The sequence below is a fragment of the Oryzias latipes genome, chromosome 9 (assembly GCF_002234675.1).
Source record: "Oryzias latipes chromosome 9, ASM223467v1".
Classification (NCBI taxonomy): Eukaryota; Metazoa; Chordata; class Actinopteri; order Beloniformes; family Adrianichthyidae; genus Oryzias; species Oryzias latipes.
Window position 1 is genome coordinate 5,135,167 of NC_019867.2, and position 16,634 is coordinate 5,151,800.

Here is a 16,634-nt window from a genome sequence, read left to right on the forward strand (position 1 = left end):
CGTTTTTAAGCTGTGCCACATTGTGTAGCACAGCACATGCCGGCACGATTTGGCACACACTGTCACTTTCACGTGTTTCTTCGATCTGCCGACGGTGTCGCCGTTTCTCATTTCACCCGTTTTTGTGCGTACGCCTGGGTCAGAGCTTGCGTGGAGGACCGCACATTTTCCCGTCAAGTTTGCTTTTTATAAATCTCAACTATTGCGTAGAGAGTGGCGTACGCCTTCTTTTGTGCGTACGCAACGTTTATAAATGAGGCCCCTGACCATCAGCAAAACTACCACGAGAAATACTCATCATTTATTAGCAACAGAATAACAATGTTATTAAAAAGAATCCACAGACTTATTGTACTTTAAAAATGTTGAAATTAAATCAAATGCACACATTCATTTGTATATTTAGTTTTAAACAAATTGTCGCGGACTGAGTTGGATGGCTGTTGGGCCGCGTTAAAAGTTCTGGAGTTCATTGAACGCGTCAAGCAGAGATCTGATTGGCTCTCAGTTCTGTCGCTCAGCCTGTTGTTAGGTAGTTTGGACCAATGGGGTTCAGCTATGGGCCGAATAAGGGAAATGGGAGGGCTGACGCGGGAGCAGGTGAATATAAAGTTGGGAGAAGCGCTCTCGTCTCGGCGGGAGAGATTCAGGAGTTGCTGAATTAATTGAACGGCGTTTGTTGCGGTCTGCAGTAATCGGAATAAAGAACTTTAAAAGAGGTTAAGTCTCCGTGCCTCAGTGTGGGGAAGGGACACTACATTATTGTATGGCTCTTTCGAAATTACATTTCAAAATATGTGGCATTTATGGCTCTCTTGGCCAAAAAAGTTCCCGACCCCTGGTCTAGTGGGTCTAGATGACCTAACTCCCAACGTTAAAGTGCCTAGGATAGCATAGGATAGGGTTAAATAAACTTTAAAAAGACCTTATTTTCACTCATGTAACATTTAGTATTTTTAACGGTGTTTCACAATATATTTGATTAATTCCAATTTATTTATTTATTTTTTTAACCGAAATTACTCAGAGATTAGCTTTTATATTAGACTAAAGAATTTGTAAGCAATTGAGGATTGATGTTCCTATTCAGTTTTAACTAATTTATTTTTTTTACATATTGATTAAATAAATTAGAGTTTTTTTGTCTTTAAGTTGGAGGTCTTAAATTTTTTTAATTGATTTTTTTATTGGAAGTGTATTGCCTTTAATTAAAAAAAAAGGATGATCTTCATTTTAATTCAAATAAATAAATCAATAAAATGGTGGTGTTTTTCTTTTGTTTTACAGCTTTTCCATGATTTTCATTCTAGATTTTCTTATTTAAAGTTACAAATATAAGATGACCTGCAGTTACAAGTTTATAAGGCACAATGTGTCCATGTCGTAGACATGATCCATGTCTGTTCTATGTGCTCATCGAGATTTGTAATGATTTCTTTAAGTAATTTTTTTTGTTTTAGAGATTTTTTTTCCTAATTTTTCGCAATATTTTCCACCCCCTTATGTGCTCAAATATTTTTCTGTTTTCGTTATAATTTTCTAAGGACTATGACCGTTTTAGTCAAAAGTGATAAGATAAGGACGAGTCTACAACATGCATTACTCAAATAGTAATGATAGAAAAAATATGTTTCAAATAGTAATAACTCAGAGTAATGATTTTAGGAGTTTATGTGGAGTTTGTTTCATCAATAATGAGTTCTTGTGATGTTTTTGAGATTATTTAGGATGAGTTGCTTAGAAATTCATAAGGTTTGTCTGGGGCGTTTTTGTGTACTTTATTGACGGTCCCTGCCTGGCTCTGCAGCTTCACAAGCAGCAATGTCAAAGCAAACCTTAAGCTCAGATCAGGCGGATCCTATTTACACAGGAATTACGAAAAAATTAAAACTAAGGTCACCTGTTGTTTTTTAATGCAATACACTTTAATGCAATGTATAATTGACTATTTTCAAACAACTATTTTGAACAGCTTACATTTTTTCAATATGATTCACAGTTTTAGCCAAATGTTACGTGTAGCTTACAATTTGTTCAGTTAGGAGTTCATTTATTTAATGGCTTTATCTAAACTGGAATTTTAGTGTGCATGTTTTAACTAATTTAGCATTCACCCTTAAGGCTGGGTCACGCAGCCACTACATACATTTTACGTATTTTCCACGCACATCATTTTGGTCTTTTGTGATACATGCCTGATTAGCGTAATTCATCCCTCTTTAACCATTCACAGATTTTTAGCTTCACATTTTTAGATTTGTCTACTTTTTAACTGATTATTATGGAATACCATTAATTTATTTCAACAATGCTTTTAAATTGACCTTCTGCAAATGTTAAAATTCCCTTTTTCTTAAGCTTTTATTTTTAAAGACCTTTGATGGTTCAAGCTTTATGTTAGCATTTTCAATATCATTTAGCAGATTTAGGGTATTAAAACACAGTGCTAACTTATTATTTAGGCTATAAGCAATAAGTAGTAAGAGCTTTCAGCAAATTAACCATAAAACACATTTATCTAGCTTTGTTGCTTATATTTATAGTTAAAATGTACACAATGACCTTTATCAAGTTGAGACAGACGAGGGGAAGTTTTTTTACATACAGACCTCGTCATAAATGTCCTTTTGCAGACATTTCTGTGGGATTTGGGGGCTTTGTGGGTTTAAAAGTCACATGTGTGTGCAAACCGCACACACTATATGGAGCGGGGGGGTCTTTACCCTCTACTGCACCAATGGCTGCAGACATTATCATAGCCACACACACAAACACTTCCCCTTGCCAGTCCTGACATGTGCGATTTGATTAGTGACCACATACTGCAGCACTAAGCAAAAATGAAAACCCTGGAGGACAGCAGATGCTCGTGTCCGCCCTCCCTCCCCCACATCTCATTTATGGACAGGGTCACGCATTCACACTTACACAGATTTACACACACTTTTCTTCAGACCGCTCCGTATACGAACACAGCCAGAGGGCGACCCAGGGAGAGCATGCACCTGTTAGTGTTTATGCTCCTCAATATGCCAACAACCACAGACTATTTTTGAGCCTCGCTCAACTCATTCCACCACAAAGGTGTTTTATTTTACTGTTAATGATTCAAACACAAATTATCTATAAAATCTATAAAGCTGGAAAACATAAATCTCTCTATTCTGAGATTTAACACAAGGTCCTAAGAGGGTGGAAAACCAAAGGAGCTAAAGAAAGGAACATTATGTGAGGTATAAATTACAAAAATGCAGAAACAAGTATCCAAATGTTAAGGAAAGACTACAATTGATATCATTTTCTTTATTTTTATAGATAATACTCCTACCTATTACTATTTATTTTATTCTTCGTTTGTTTATACTGGCATACTTATGAATAAAATCTGTTTTTTTAAAGAACAAACTCCAACAATTACAGAATTTCAAACTTGTGAGAAGAGGAGGACAGTTGAAAAAGTAATGTTTTCCCATTTAAATTTCTTATTAAGCCATTGTATTTTAGATCATTCAAGTGAGTTCATTTTTTAATTTGTCAACAACAAACAATTTTGTAGTTGTAACCCTTGTGCTATCCTAGGCACTTTAACATTGGGAGTTGGGTCATCTAGACCCACTAGACAGTGCTCTGAACCTTTTTTCTTCAATGATTTGTGATCTTCACTGGTGTTCATGGATTACATGAAATCTTTCCACCTTTATCCGCCTTTGTCATGGTAGGGAGAACACGTCAATGGAAGGGTGGGGTCATCTAAGATAGCACAAGGTTTAAGCTCCAAATTGCATTTCTTACATTTCCACAGAAAACCTTAAGACAAATTAGAAAAGTCAGAAAATACATAATTTTACAAAAAAAACTATTCATGACAGGTTACTAACAAAGATCAACGCACCTGTTTGATGATGGACTGGAGCCGCGCCATGGCGATGACAGTGACCCACACAGACATAAGCGACCCGAGGAAGTCACAGAACTGCAGGACATCGTACTCCATGATGCAAAATACCACAATTCCCGGCTGGTCACAGGCGTGGTAGAACTGGGGGATTTCCAAAAGAGAGCAACAATAGTAGTAGATATGACAAAAACTCAGTTTTAAACAACATTGTCCCCATGAATCAATCAAATACTATTCTGGATACACTGGTTTCTGCCTAACTGCCTAGCAAATTATCCACGGGGCATACCCATTTATGCCTCGTTAAGAAAAATGGGAGATTTGTTCGTTTGTGCGTCTATGCATGTAAATTTAATGTTAAATGACATCCCCACAACAATCTAAATGATGCTAGCAAATTCAAGCAAAAGTTCTAATTTCAAATTTTGAGATCCTTAAATTGGCTGCACGGTGGCGCAGTGGTTAGCGCTCTTGCCTCACAGCAAGAAGGCCCCCGGTTCAAGTCCCGGCTGGGGGACATGAAAAACACAACATCAATGGGGGACCTTTCTGTGTGGAGTTTGCATGTTCTCCCCGTGCATGCATGGGTTTTCTCCGGGGTCTCAGGCTTCCTCCCACCGTCCAAAAACACGCTACATAGGTTTATTGGCAACTCTAAATTGTCCATAGGTGTGAGTGTGAGAGTGAATGGATGTGTGATTGAGGATATTCCACCCTGCGACAGACTGGCGACCAGTCCAGGGTATCCCTTGCCTACGCCCAAGTGGCCGGGATAGGCTCCGGCAACCCCGTGACCCCGAAAGGGAATAAACGGTTAAGAAGATGAATGAAAGAGATCCTTAAATTTACTAATTAAGATTAGACAACAGGATTGTACAGTTAACTCATTCTAATCTTAATTTATGAGGTATTTAATGTATGCAAACAACAAGCAGTAAATAATTTTGAATTTATTTAACCAGATGTTTAGCACATCTCCTTGTGTGTGTTTATCAGCAGCTCACATTAGAGCTCTAGGATACTTGCAAAACAAGGACAATAAAATTAGAAATGAAAAGAAATAAATAAGCTAGCCCTTACCACACCTAAATGAGGTAAATACATCTTCAGGTGATGAACGGCACATGGAGGATTACACCGATTAGACGCCAAAAATTGGACAAAGCACCGACTTAAAACCGAGGATAAGTGGCAGCAGCTGCTGTTAATCAAACACGCTTGATTAATTAATAAGCAGCAAGTGTGGGGACCTCTGTAAAACCTATTTGCCAGTTTGTTGATTTGGGTCATTCAGGTGTGTGTTCACACAATTCAGGAAAGATGTCAACAATTATCTCAGAGAAGAGATGCAACTGCTGTTAGCCATCAATTTGTCGGGCCATTTTCAAACAATTTAAAGTCAATTTCTGGAAAATGAGAATGATTATTAAATGCGAGGAAAAAAAAAAAGAATGATTCCAATCTTCTCAGGGCATCTTGTGGAGTCCAGCCCAGCTGAAAGAGGTAACTACCGAATTTCATCTTAAACTGGGCTGACTAGTAAAGTGACACAAGATAAAAGTAAATGAACAAAATAAAAGTAAAGCCTGTGTGCATTAAAGGTTATGATCAAAGCTTTTAGTAGTTCAACACAGTCTAAATCTTTACATTGACTAGTATTACGACTATGTTTGGTCTTTATATGCAGCAGAATTTCAGTCTGACTCGTGAAAGAAGACCTTTCAAACTGCAATAAGCTGCTTTATGCTGCTCAGCGCTTTTATTGTAGGAACTAGTCTCTGTTATGAATGAGGGAGATCAAGTCCTTCTTGCCTTTATCTGAGCTTCTGTGAAAAAAAGGTTTGTTTAACAAAATTTACAGAACGATTTTCACTGAGCAGGAATGAATGATAAATAACACTATTGAGAGATGTTTAGTTTTTAAATAAAATCTAAGTATAATAAGGAAAATAACACTTTAACACTGGAACCATCGCTAGTGGCGGCATATTAACAGACGCTTTTCAAACTACCGTAATTCTTTGACTGGCAATGCAATCCAGATTCAGAGGCGGAGAAAAGCGGCTCTTCTCTACTGTAAATTGTTGCATATTAATGCAAAGATTCTGTGCTTCAGAATCCATTAGAATTATGTTAATTGCAACAGTTAAATAGTTGCGTCTGAATGACCAATGCTTTCAGCGGTACTTCTGTCTCCCGGTGACCCACTTTGACGAATTGCTGTCCCGCATTAGTCAGAGGACGGAAAAAAGGAAATTTAAGAATAAATTTGAGCCCCATAAAGTTTGGGAGAAGAACAAACAGCAACAATCAATGTTTGTTTAGGACTCCGCCCACTGATCACGCCATCAATACTACACAGGCCAAAGCTGAGTTTTTGATCAGTTGAGATATTTGAACTCTGGAAACATCGCGCCACGACGCCCAAAATACTCAGCCAGCCTGGCAGTCAAACATGCAGCAGGACCTCTCAATGCACATACATAACATAACATTGAAACTGGACTTTCCTGCTACACAATCGTGTTGATTGTGAATGTAGCTGCAAGAATCCTCTAAAAGTCACTTACAGTGGAGAAGAACATGGTGAAGATGTAAACCGAAGCCTCCAGTAGATAATTGCTCCTGATGGCGATGGCGACCGGTGGGACAAACATCAGGTTACTGAGACAGAGCAGAAGCGTGGACAGGAGCTGAAAACTATAGGAGTAGGCCTCGGAGTTGTCTGTACATCCCCAGCCATTCCAACCTAAAGAAAAGATACAAACATTGAGTTCATGGAATGTCTCCTAAGACAAATATAGACGCATCAGCCTTTTCTGAAAAGAAAAAAAAGTATATTTGTGTAAAGTTGTTTGTTTGGCACAATAAAGCCTCCTTGACTGAGCTCCATCTGTTTGAACACGCCCCTGCTTTGCCACACTTTGGATCCCTATCAAGTGGCAGATTGGATCAGACGGTGTAGATTAAATATTCGTGAGCACTGCTGAGCAGAGGTTTTGCCGTGCGAGACGTGCCGAGGGCAAGTGCTGAATGCAGATGCCTGCCAGGAAGCCAAGACGCACGTGAAGCACAACAATAAACTCAGCTGAGAAGAAACGGACTGCAATGAAAGACGATCGCCAGCAGGATTTAAGGAAGAAAGCTTAAAGAGGGCATGCTTTGTTTCGATTCCCAAGCTTATCTCCAATTAAAAGCTGCTCATAATTAAAGGCATGTTTAACTGTCTTATCACAAAGACTTATATTAGAAGATTAGCACAAGGGCTGGTTGGACGCAGAATTTAATTAAAGCATTGTCGGCACACTTCTGGAAAATGACTTGCTCCACCATACCTGGCTCTCTTCCATTTTCTTGTCACTCTGCATGATGTATTCTCCAACAAATTAGAAATTTATTACAGTGGCGGCGACCCCATTTCCTCACCGAAAGTTTGACGGATGAAAAGCAACTCAGACCCTGACAAGTACAACAACAATGCGACAAACAGTGGCGGATATCCAACAGAAATAGCTCACCTGCTTTGCATTCACACGCGGCGTAAAGGTAGTTGTTGGTGCGCAGGAGCTTGCACTGTCCATACGTCCCACAGTCATTGATGCATGGAGTCAGATACGCGCGCATGTACACCTCCGCTGTCACATTGAGGCATGCCTCAAATCTGGGAAAAGGCAGTTAGAGATGGGGCTGTCACATCCTCCAAACGCTAATTGGCGGCTCACATAATAATTACAAACACTTTAATCGTTATTGCAACTGAAAGAATGCAGGCCTAAACATTTCTGAAGAATAGAGAAATAAACACTGGCACAAATAAAAGGGGTGTCTCGCTTTTGAGAATTGACTCCTAATTAAAGTGATACAACGTTTTTGTTTTAATTAGAAGGATCACCCGCTACAGCTCTCCCCTCCTTGTTATGTGTTTCCTATAAGCAGCCAAAACTGGGAGCAGAACATTGTGTTCCAAACATGAGATGCCGGATTAAAGGTGATCTTTCCGTTTTCATCATCTTGAGTTCTTTGCACAGTTCTAGCTGTAAGGCTACATTCACACCGGCCGCAGCAACTTGCGTTCAAGCAGCCACTTCCACTGAAAAGTCTATTTAACGTACATTTTGGGTCTCTGTGTTCAGAACTCATTGGCAAGTTTTGATGTCTGTCCTCAAACTCTACATATAAATTGGACGTCCACTGATCACATGCTGGAAGGTCAACCAGTCAAACTTCTGACTGCTAAGTCCTGAAACAGCTGAACTTTAACAAGTCAGGGCCTCAGATTTGGCAGTGGCGTCCTTTTTGAATCATGGAAGTGCCAGCTGGTCGTAAACATCAACATGGTGGAAAAAATGTATCATTTCGATTTGTGCCCGGCCAGAATTATGTGACACCAAGTCTTTTCAAATATTGGGATAGAGCTCTGAAAAAAAAAATGCCTGGAGCAAGATTTGCACCACTTCAACATTTTATACCAAGCCTCTCCCAACTGTAAGTGTCGGACATTCACCAGCAAACAGTAGAAAATCAAAAGAAGAAGACACCCCTCCCTGCCGCTCCCTGCTTGTCCGGTGCTGGTCCGGTGTGAATACGCATTCATACAAACTTGTATAGCATGTTCTTGAATGTGCAAAACATGCCTGAGGCATGTGGGAAATGCATGTTCAATCGACCACTTTCATGGAAGTGGAAATGCTACGCATGTTTTTACGACTGTTTTTGGGATGTATATACAAAATGTGTTGCCAGTGAACGCACGTTAAAAGTTAAACCAGCTGAAGTTTCACCAATCAGGGACTCGGGTTTGGTAGAGACGTATGGGTAACATCTTTTTTAATTTAAGCTAGTGCCAACCATTTGAAAATTGATCATGAAGAAGAAATACCTATTGGTGCCCGGATGGAATTCTATAACACAGAGTCTTTCATAAATCGGAATAGAACAATGTTCACATTGTTTCTACTGGATCCATGGAAACCTGCTCAACGTTTGACATTTCCAGAGAGCATTTTCCAACAAAATGAAACCGCAGCCTGACAGAGGTTATTGCTATGCAGTTGACTGGAGCCCACAAACAACTGCACATGAATCTATTCATGATTTGTTTATCTCTGACACTGTTTGGCAAGAAGATTCTGAAGTTAATTAGAGAGTAAAACTCCAGAAAAAAGAACAGGTTTTTAGTTGTTGATCTGCTTATTTTTTGCGACCTTCACCAACCAGGAAAACTGTAGCTTTTCAGAGCACCTGTCTTTCACCACAGCATATCTTCTCTACATTAACACTGGACTGATTTAGCATGCCTAAAGGTGTGAAATCTAACACATCACCATGTGAACGCTTTTGCTTGACGACAGGTACACGTCCCGAACAATCTGTTGCTATCTCTTATTTGATTTTCTCTCACAAAGACCAAAAATAATCTTCATAATGTGATTAGGTTTACTTTTTTGAGGTCACCAAAGCTTTGGAAAAACCACTCAATCTCAACCAATTCAGAAAAACACAAGAGTGGATAACTTTTAGCTGCTCACACAAACTTTTTTTTCAGTGTCTTCGACCATAAACCCAACCACTGAGTTCATTTTTTAAGCCGATCTGTGAATATATGTAATACAACTGTAATCTTGTGAACAGCTAAGATATTCCTCCTGCCAGGAATCAACATTTAAAATTAAAAATAATTTAAATTGCGTTTATTCTTTCTTCTAATGCTCAGTTTGAATTTCTGGCAAAAAGGCAGCCATGCAATTGACTAATCAGATAATGTTGCAACTGATGAGGTTTTTTTTATTATTATTTTGAAAGGAGGCTTCTGTCTGAAGACACAAAAGCCGAAAGTCAAGTATTTAAACTAGAAGTGACAGGAGAAGCCTTTATCTTTAGAAAGCCGGACTGCAACAACTCGCAACTTGATGAACACGCAATACTAAAGCAAAAAGTGCAAAACTAACACATTTCTCCTGGAAATTCTGAATTATTGAGTTGGTCAGAACACCTGCAAAATTAGGCTACAAATATTAAGAAATTTTCACAGACTTTCCACACATTTGTTTTTTGTTCAAGAGACATATTTATAGAAACTCCTTCCTTTTTTTGATGAAAACTCCACCCTGTTGTACTTTCAATCTTACGGCGAATAAACAAAAAAAGAATTTGAGAGAACCACAAGTTTGTCTTTCCCAAACCTTTATTTTCAGTTAAATGGAAAATTGTGCTTTTAACATGTTCTTGTGGCATTTTGCTGATAATGATGGTCATAGATAAGGAAGAAGAAGCCCAAAATTGCATTTCTGTGTTTTTCTTTATTCAAATTGTTGTGAATCAGGACAAGATGAAAACATTGAGTTTAAAAGAGATTGCATTTAAGGGCAGGCCAAAAGCTCAGTTCTAAGAGTTCTAAGTTCTAAGAGTTCAAATTGAATACAAAGTGAAAGATGGAAGGTTTGCTTCTCGCCAATGGTCCCTACCCATAATCATGGAGTGGATCTTTGTGGGAGTTTCATCACTGTCTTTGAAGGGAACCCTCTAATATATAAAGTACTTACACCTGACAGCTTCTCGGGGCAGCGACACATTCACACATGGCAGTTCAACTGGACGACATCACAGCAGGGTCAACAAGGACATCCCCACTCCGATCTGGTCTTGCCGGTCCAGGAAATGGACCAGGAATGAGCCCTCCACTTTCATCCATATGTTGACTAAACCTGCCTAATTTCTTTTTGGGGCTTTGGGGTCTCTCGGTGGGTGGAGTCTCCCTGCCCCAGGTGGAGGCGTTTAAATATCTGGGGGTCTTGTTCATGTGTGAGGGAAGACCGGAGCATGAGATCGACAGGCGGATCGGAGCGGCGTCTTTAATTATGTGGTCGCTGTATCGGTTTGTTGTGGTGAAGAGAGAGCTGAGCCGAAAAGCAAAGCTCTCAATTTACCGGTCGATCTTCATTCCAATCCTCACCTATGGTCATGAGCTATGGGTCATGACCGAAAGAACGAGGTCCTGAATACAAGCGGCTGAAATGAGCTTCCTCCGTAGGGTGGTGGGGCGCTCCCTTAGAGATAGGGTGAGAAGCTCGGCCACCCGCGGAGAGTTCGGAGTAGAACCGCTTCTCCTCCACATCGAAAGGAGCCAGTTGAGGTGGCTCGGGCATCTAGTCCGGATGCCTCCTGGACGCCTCCCTGGAGAGGTGTTTCGGGCATGTCCCACTGGGCAGAGGCCCCGGGGAAGACCCAGGACACGCTGGAGAGACTACATCTCTCGGCTGGCCTGGGAACAGCTCGGGGTCCCCCCAGAGGAGCTGGAGGCAGTGGCTGGGGCGAGGGAAGTCTGGGCATCTCTGCTCAGTCTGCTGCCCCCGCGACCTGGTTCCGGATAAGCGGAGGAAGATGGATGTATGGATGGATGGATGGATGGATGGATGGATGGATGGATGGATGGATGGATGGATGGATGGATGGATGGATGGATGGATGGTCGGTCGCGGGGGGATGCTGGAGTCTACCCAGCAGCTAAACACCCTGAACAGTCTCCCAGTCTAGGGTAACTACGAAACAAACTGACAATCACATTCACACCTAGGGACAATTTAGAGTAGGGGTGCCCGTTATATCGATCAATCGCGAAGGATATGTGGGAAGATCACGGGACATTAAAATATATACATATATTTTCTTTTTATGTCCGTAAACGAATCATTTTCCTTAGCGGGAAGTACGAGACCTGAATTTCATGCAGAAGGGCCAATTGAGCATCCCCTGATCCATACGTCACTCTGAGCGCAAATTCTTTTTGCCATCGGAAAGCCGCAGCATGCCCCAATGCGCGCCGGTCTCCGGTGGTGGACCAGTTTGGCCCGTAGGAGCGTGTACTGAGGCCCCACGTGCCTCCACGAAATGGAGCGGGACCGAGACGCCCCGTCTGACCCAGCCATTCTGCCAAGTCCTGCCATTCGCTTCTCGAGCGCTACCCACGGAAAAGTGGCCGCCATTCGGTCAGCAGTGGTAAAACCAGCCCCGCTTTAGAAATGTCATGCTCCCCCGGTACCACGATTTACAGCAGAGCATAAAATGCGATTGTCTCTGCTTTCTGTTTTCATATTAAAAAGCCTTATCTGTTCTTAATATGTATTACCACAAAAATTATATTTACTCACACGACAAAACAATCTCTTCACAAAGATTTGTGTAATCTTACTGTGTTGTTTTTAAGTTATAACTACATAAACTTAGTATTTTAGACTAGACTCAAAATACAAATAGAGATATGGATTTGTAGTATTTTGAGTGTAGACACTTGCACAAGTGTCCTGGAGCAGGCAACAAGGAAAGCTGCAACAGCTAAATACCTCCAACGAGTAAGGCAAGTCCTGAGAAGCCAGCTCAATGGCAAAAATAAGACCCGGGCAATAAACAGCTAGCCAACCCCAGGTCCTCAAGAGCCTCAATCCTGCCTGGTTTCCAACTCTTCCTGGACTTCTTGATGCTGACTACCTAAACCAAGTGTGTTCAGTCAATCAGGATGTGGAATCACTTGATTCAGCCAATCAGCAGAAAGATAGTCTAGGAGGGCTGGAAACCAGATGGGGTTGTGGCTCTTGAGGACCAGAGTTGGCCAGCTATGAGGTACGCACTGCCAGTTATCAGATACCCTGCAGGAACAAAAGATGGGCAAAGGAAGAGATACAGACCACGGATGTTAAAACAAGAAAGCTCCTCACCATGCATGGAGGGTTCCATCCCAAATCCAGCACCCTGACACTGTATGCTAGCCGCAAGGAAAGAGGCCGAGGACTAGTGAGTGTATAAGCCATTATCCAGGATGAAACATCCAAGATGCATGAGTACATCAAGCTCAAGGCCCCAACTGACAGTGTGCTCAATGAATGTCTCAGGCAATGGAGAGCAGAGGATACAGTGCTGGAGGACAGATTCTCATTGGAGGACAAACCCCTGTATGGGATGTTCCAACGGACCATAACTGAAGTGGCTGAAATCAAGAAGTTCTACCAATGGCCAGAAAGGGCTGGCCTACAGGACAGCACTGAAGCAGGAACATGTGTGCAGAATATGGACTGGAAAACCCGAGGTCAAAATGGGAAACACCTCCAAATGTGGTAGAAAATGAGAGGGCAAAGATCCTGTGAGACTTCCAGATCCAGACTGATAGGATGGTGATGGCGAACCAACCAGACATTGTACGGGTGGCAAAAGCACAGAGGAAAGCTGTTGTGGTGGATGTGGCAGTGCCAAGCGATGGGAACATCAGGAAGAAGGAACATGAGAAACTGGAGAAATACCAGAGACTGAGAGAAGAACTGGAAAAAGCATGGAAAGTGAAGGTAACAGTGGTGCCTGTGGTAATTGGAGCACTCGGGGCAGTAACCCCCAAGCTGGAGGAGTGGCTACAACAGATACCTGGAAAGACCTCCGACCTCTCAGTCCAGAAAAGCACAGTGCTAGGAACAGCTAAGATACTGCGCAGGACCCTCAAGCTCCCAGGCCTCTGGTAGAGGACCCGAGCTTGGAGGAGAAACCACCCGCTGAGGGTGAGAGGGGTGTTGTTTTTTTTTAGTTTTTTCACCAGTTAATTGAAAAACTAAGACAAGACCCAGGGATGCATGGAGAGAACATGCAAGCTCAACACGGAAAGAGCCCAGCTGGAAAAAAAATTTGTTTTGGAAATTTTTTTGTTCACATTTCCAGTTGGGTGAAAGCAATAAAAGCAGTCGGAAACATCTCATAAAATGACTTTACTTAATGTTTACGTTTCTCGGGGGCAGAGAAATAAATGTCTTTGTGATTCTTTTATTCAAACGTCATGATGTGTGCAAACATGGATGATCTATTTTCCTTCAACTCCACTCCCTCTGTTTGTTTGATTCCATAAACATATTCATGAGGCAATGCCAGATTTATGTGCTGCTCGACAGATGGAGAAAATGCTGCTTCAGGAGCATACTTTCTTCATTATAGTGCTGAATTATTTATTTTGATTAACAAAGTCGTGATTACTGTTTGAATATGTGTGCACTTGTATGCAGGCAGTTATCTCTCAGAAATGGCTTTCAGAAACTGGAAAAGAAAAAAGGCAGATTTTTTTTTTGTTAAGGTTCATTCTACTTTAAAATAGAGGTTGTTGTTTTGGGAAATCTCTGCTACTCTCCCGCCAAGATGAAATCAGTCTTCTGTTGTCAGGGAGATTCTGATATTTTTGCAAAAAGCTCCTAAACATATATTAACCCTAAAAAAAAACTATTTTTTTTCTGACTTTTGAAGTTTTTTAGACACATTTATTTGTTGATTCATTTGTGGTAGCAGAAATTAATAATAATAAAAGTAGTAAAAGAAAAATAATAACGGTCAAAATGAACATTTTTTGTTTTTTCATTTTGTGTGGCAGTAATTTACAACGGCCAAGAATTACAAATGAAAAAATTAAAAAAGGAAATTAAAAAGTATTTAAAAACCCAAAAATAAATAAATGAAAAAATCCCATCCAAATTAGACAATTTTAATAACAATATATATTTAAAGAAAGAGAAAAGGGTCAAATTTGATGATATTTTTTTGGTTTATTCATTTTGGGTAGCAACAATAAACATTGGCAAAAAAAATTTCGTTTAAAAGATTGTCTAAGGAACAAAAGAACAATTTTTTGTTCTTTATTTTGGGTAGCAGAAACTAACAGCAGCCAAAGATTAGAAATGAAAAAAATAATAAGAATATTAAAACTAAAAAACCACTAGCCAAATTTCAAACAGGTAGCTCTCTAGGATTAGATATAATTTTTCAAGAATTTTTTTTGCAAAAACTTAAAAAGTACTGTAGCAGGAAGCTGCCTCCATGGAGGCTCTTACCCATGTTCAGTGGCACACAGAGAGCGCAGACTGAGGTACCAGGTGCCGGTTTGTGGGTAGGGGATTCTCAGTTTAGTGACATTAGCAGAAACGTTGACAGAGAGGAAAAATCCAGCAGCTGATTCTAAAAACAACCACATAACATTAAGACTAAAGTCTCTTCACAATACAGTAGAACAAAACCATCAAACAGTGGCCAAATGTGAGGGTTTTTGTGCTAAAATACTAAAAGATTTGTTTCTTTTTACACACCTGATTCACATTTCAGAGATGCGTTTTCTCGCAAGAAAAGGGGCATCCCTTGGTTCAGGCAGCCGAACACGGTGAGGTTAGCTCCTTTCACTGTAGACTGCAGGAAGAAACACAAGCAAACATCAATCATCTGTAAAATCATTAACCATCTGCTGCTGTTGTGGATTAGCAAACAAGCTGTCCTCAGGCCTCGCCTCTGCTTTGGTACGAGAAAGTAAACTTTAAAAGTGACAAAGCAGTGAAGCCGCTCTCCTCTGTCTGCCAGAGGCACACAGATGAAGAAGCATCCATTTTGCATAAACATGCTCACATATTAAAAGGTTTGCAGAAGACGTGATCCAGCTGTGGGAACTTAAAATTACTCTCTCCATCTCAAGAAGAAACTTCACAAACCACGACTCAGCAAAACAAAACCGTTTACTTTCTGTCAAAGGGGAAATACTCCTGATCGGAGCAAACAACTTTAGGCAATTATTTCTGGAATAAATAAGATTTCTCTCGTACATGCGGGGAGTTTGCAAAGTTGTTGATTAATGGGATGACTAACGAGCGCTTTGCCAGGTGCTGAGATTTTAGGCTTCCTAAACTCACCATCTGGCCTGTGCTCTCATAGACTAAATCACACCCACCGGCAGTTTGAAACGGTTCCTCCTCCGCTTTCATCCCGGCAAGTTAAAGATGAAAGATTGAGGAAGGAGCACTCATGTGTGAGAAACAGAGGGAGCGTGTATGTGTGAATCAGAAGTTTCTAAAGTGTCATTTTGTTTTTCATTTTAACAGCTTTTAAAGGTCAATCACTAAGATTGTGTGAGTTTACTTTCTATTAGGTTTTAAAGACCCACTCCGATCGTCTTTTGAGCAACTTTATTCTCCCATTGATGCAAATACGCATCAACCATTTCTGCCGCAAACTTACCTCAGTTTAGCATTAACTTATAAGCAAAAACACAAGTGAATTTTTTCTTCATAGCTGAAAATAAATTCAGGCATCAAGGAGTTCAAAACCTTCCCGGAGGTTTTGATTAATTGTGATTATGGTTTTTTCTGTCGTGTTAAAGGACATACAGTAGGCCGAATCTGAATTCTTTCCCTCTGGCTCCTCCCTGCTGCTTCAATTGTAGAGGTATTTGGAGCTGTAGTGGTGTCCAAAAGTGCTTTTTGAAGGAGAAGCCATAGGGACTTAACCCTTGTGCTATTTTAGATGACCCCACCCTTGCATTGACGTGTTATTCCTACCATGACAAAGGTGGATAAAGGTGGAAAGATTTCATGTAATCCATGGACACCAGTGAAGATCACATTTTGCCAAATATTTCTTACTTATATAAATCAAATTTCTTTTCAAATGACCTTGTGTTTGCTTTTCTTTGGTGGGTTTGTTATTTAGCTCCAAAGAAGTCAAACGTGTTGACCCTGTAACCATTTATTGGTAGAGCAACAAAAGGCTGATAAGTTTGTGAAAGTGTCGTATGCGGAGAAAACAGCCTGGACATCCTGCTCAAGGTGAGCTGGCTCCTCACTCTTCCAGCAGCATTTGTTGTAAGTCAGCCAAATTGTTTGTGTTGATCACACAAACCGACCTCCACAGTGTTAATGAGGTTACGACTGCTGGCTGGCGGAACAGGCCATCCTCC

At 40.6% G+C, this 16,634-nt stretch overlaps 1 protein-coding gene across 1 annotated transcript in view; it reads right to left on the reverse strand.

Annotated features, from left to right (window-relative positions):
- tmem8b (transmembrane protein 8B) overlaps window positions 1-16,634 on the reverse strand; it is a 59,168-nt gene that overhangs the window by 12,785 nt on the left and 29,749 nt on the right. The window contains exons 7-11 of the mRNA XM_023958927.1: window positions 15,001-15,097; window positions 14,749-14,872; window positions 7,417-7,559; window positions 6,469-6,647; window positions 3,893-4,039 (exon numbers count right to left, since the gene is read on the reverse strand). Of these exons, the coding sequence (XP_023814695.1) occupies window positions 3,893-4,039; window positions 6,469-6,647; window positions 7,417-7,559; window positions 14,749-14,872; window positions 15,001-15,097 (690 nt within the window). The remainder of the gene's footprint in view (window positions 1-3,892; window positions 4,040-6,468; window positions 6,648-7,416; window positions 7,560-14,748; window positions 14,873-15,000; window positions 15,098-16,634) is intronic.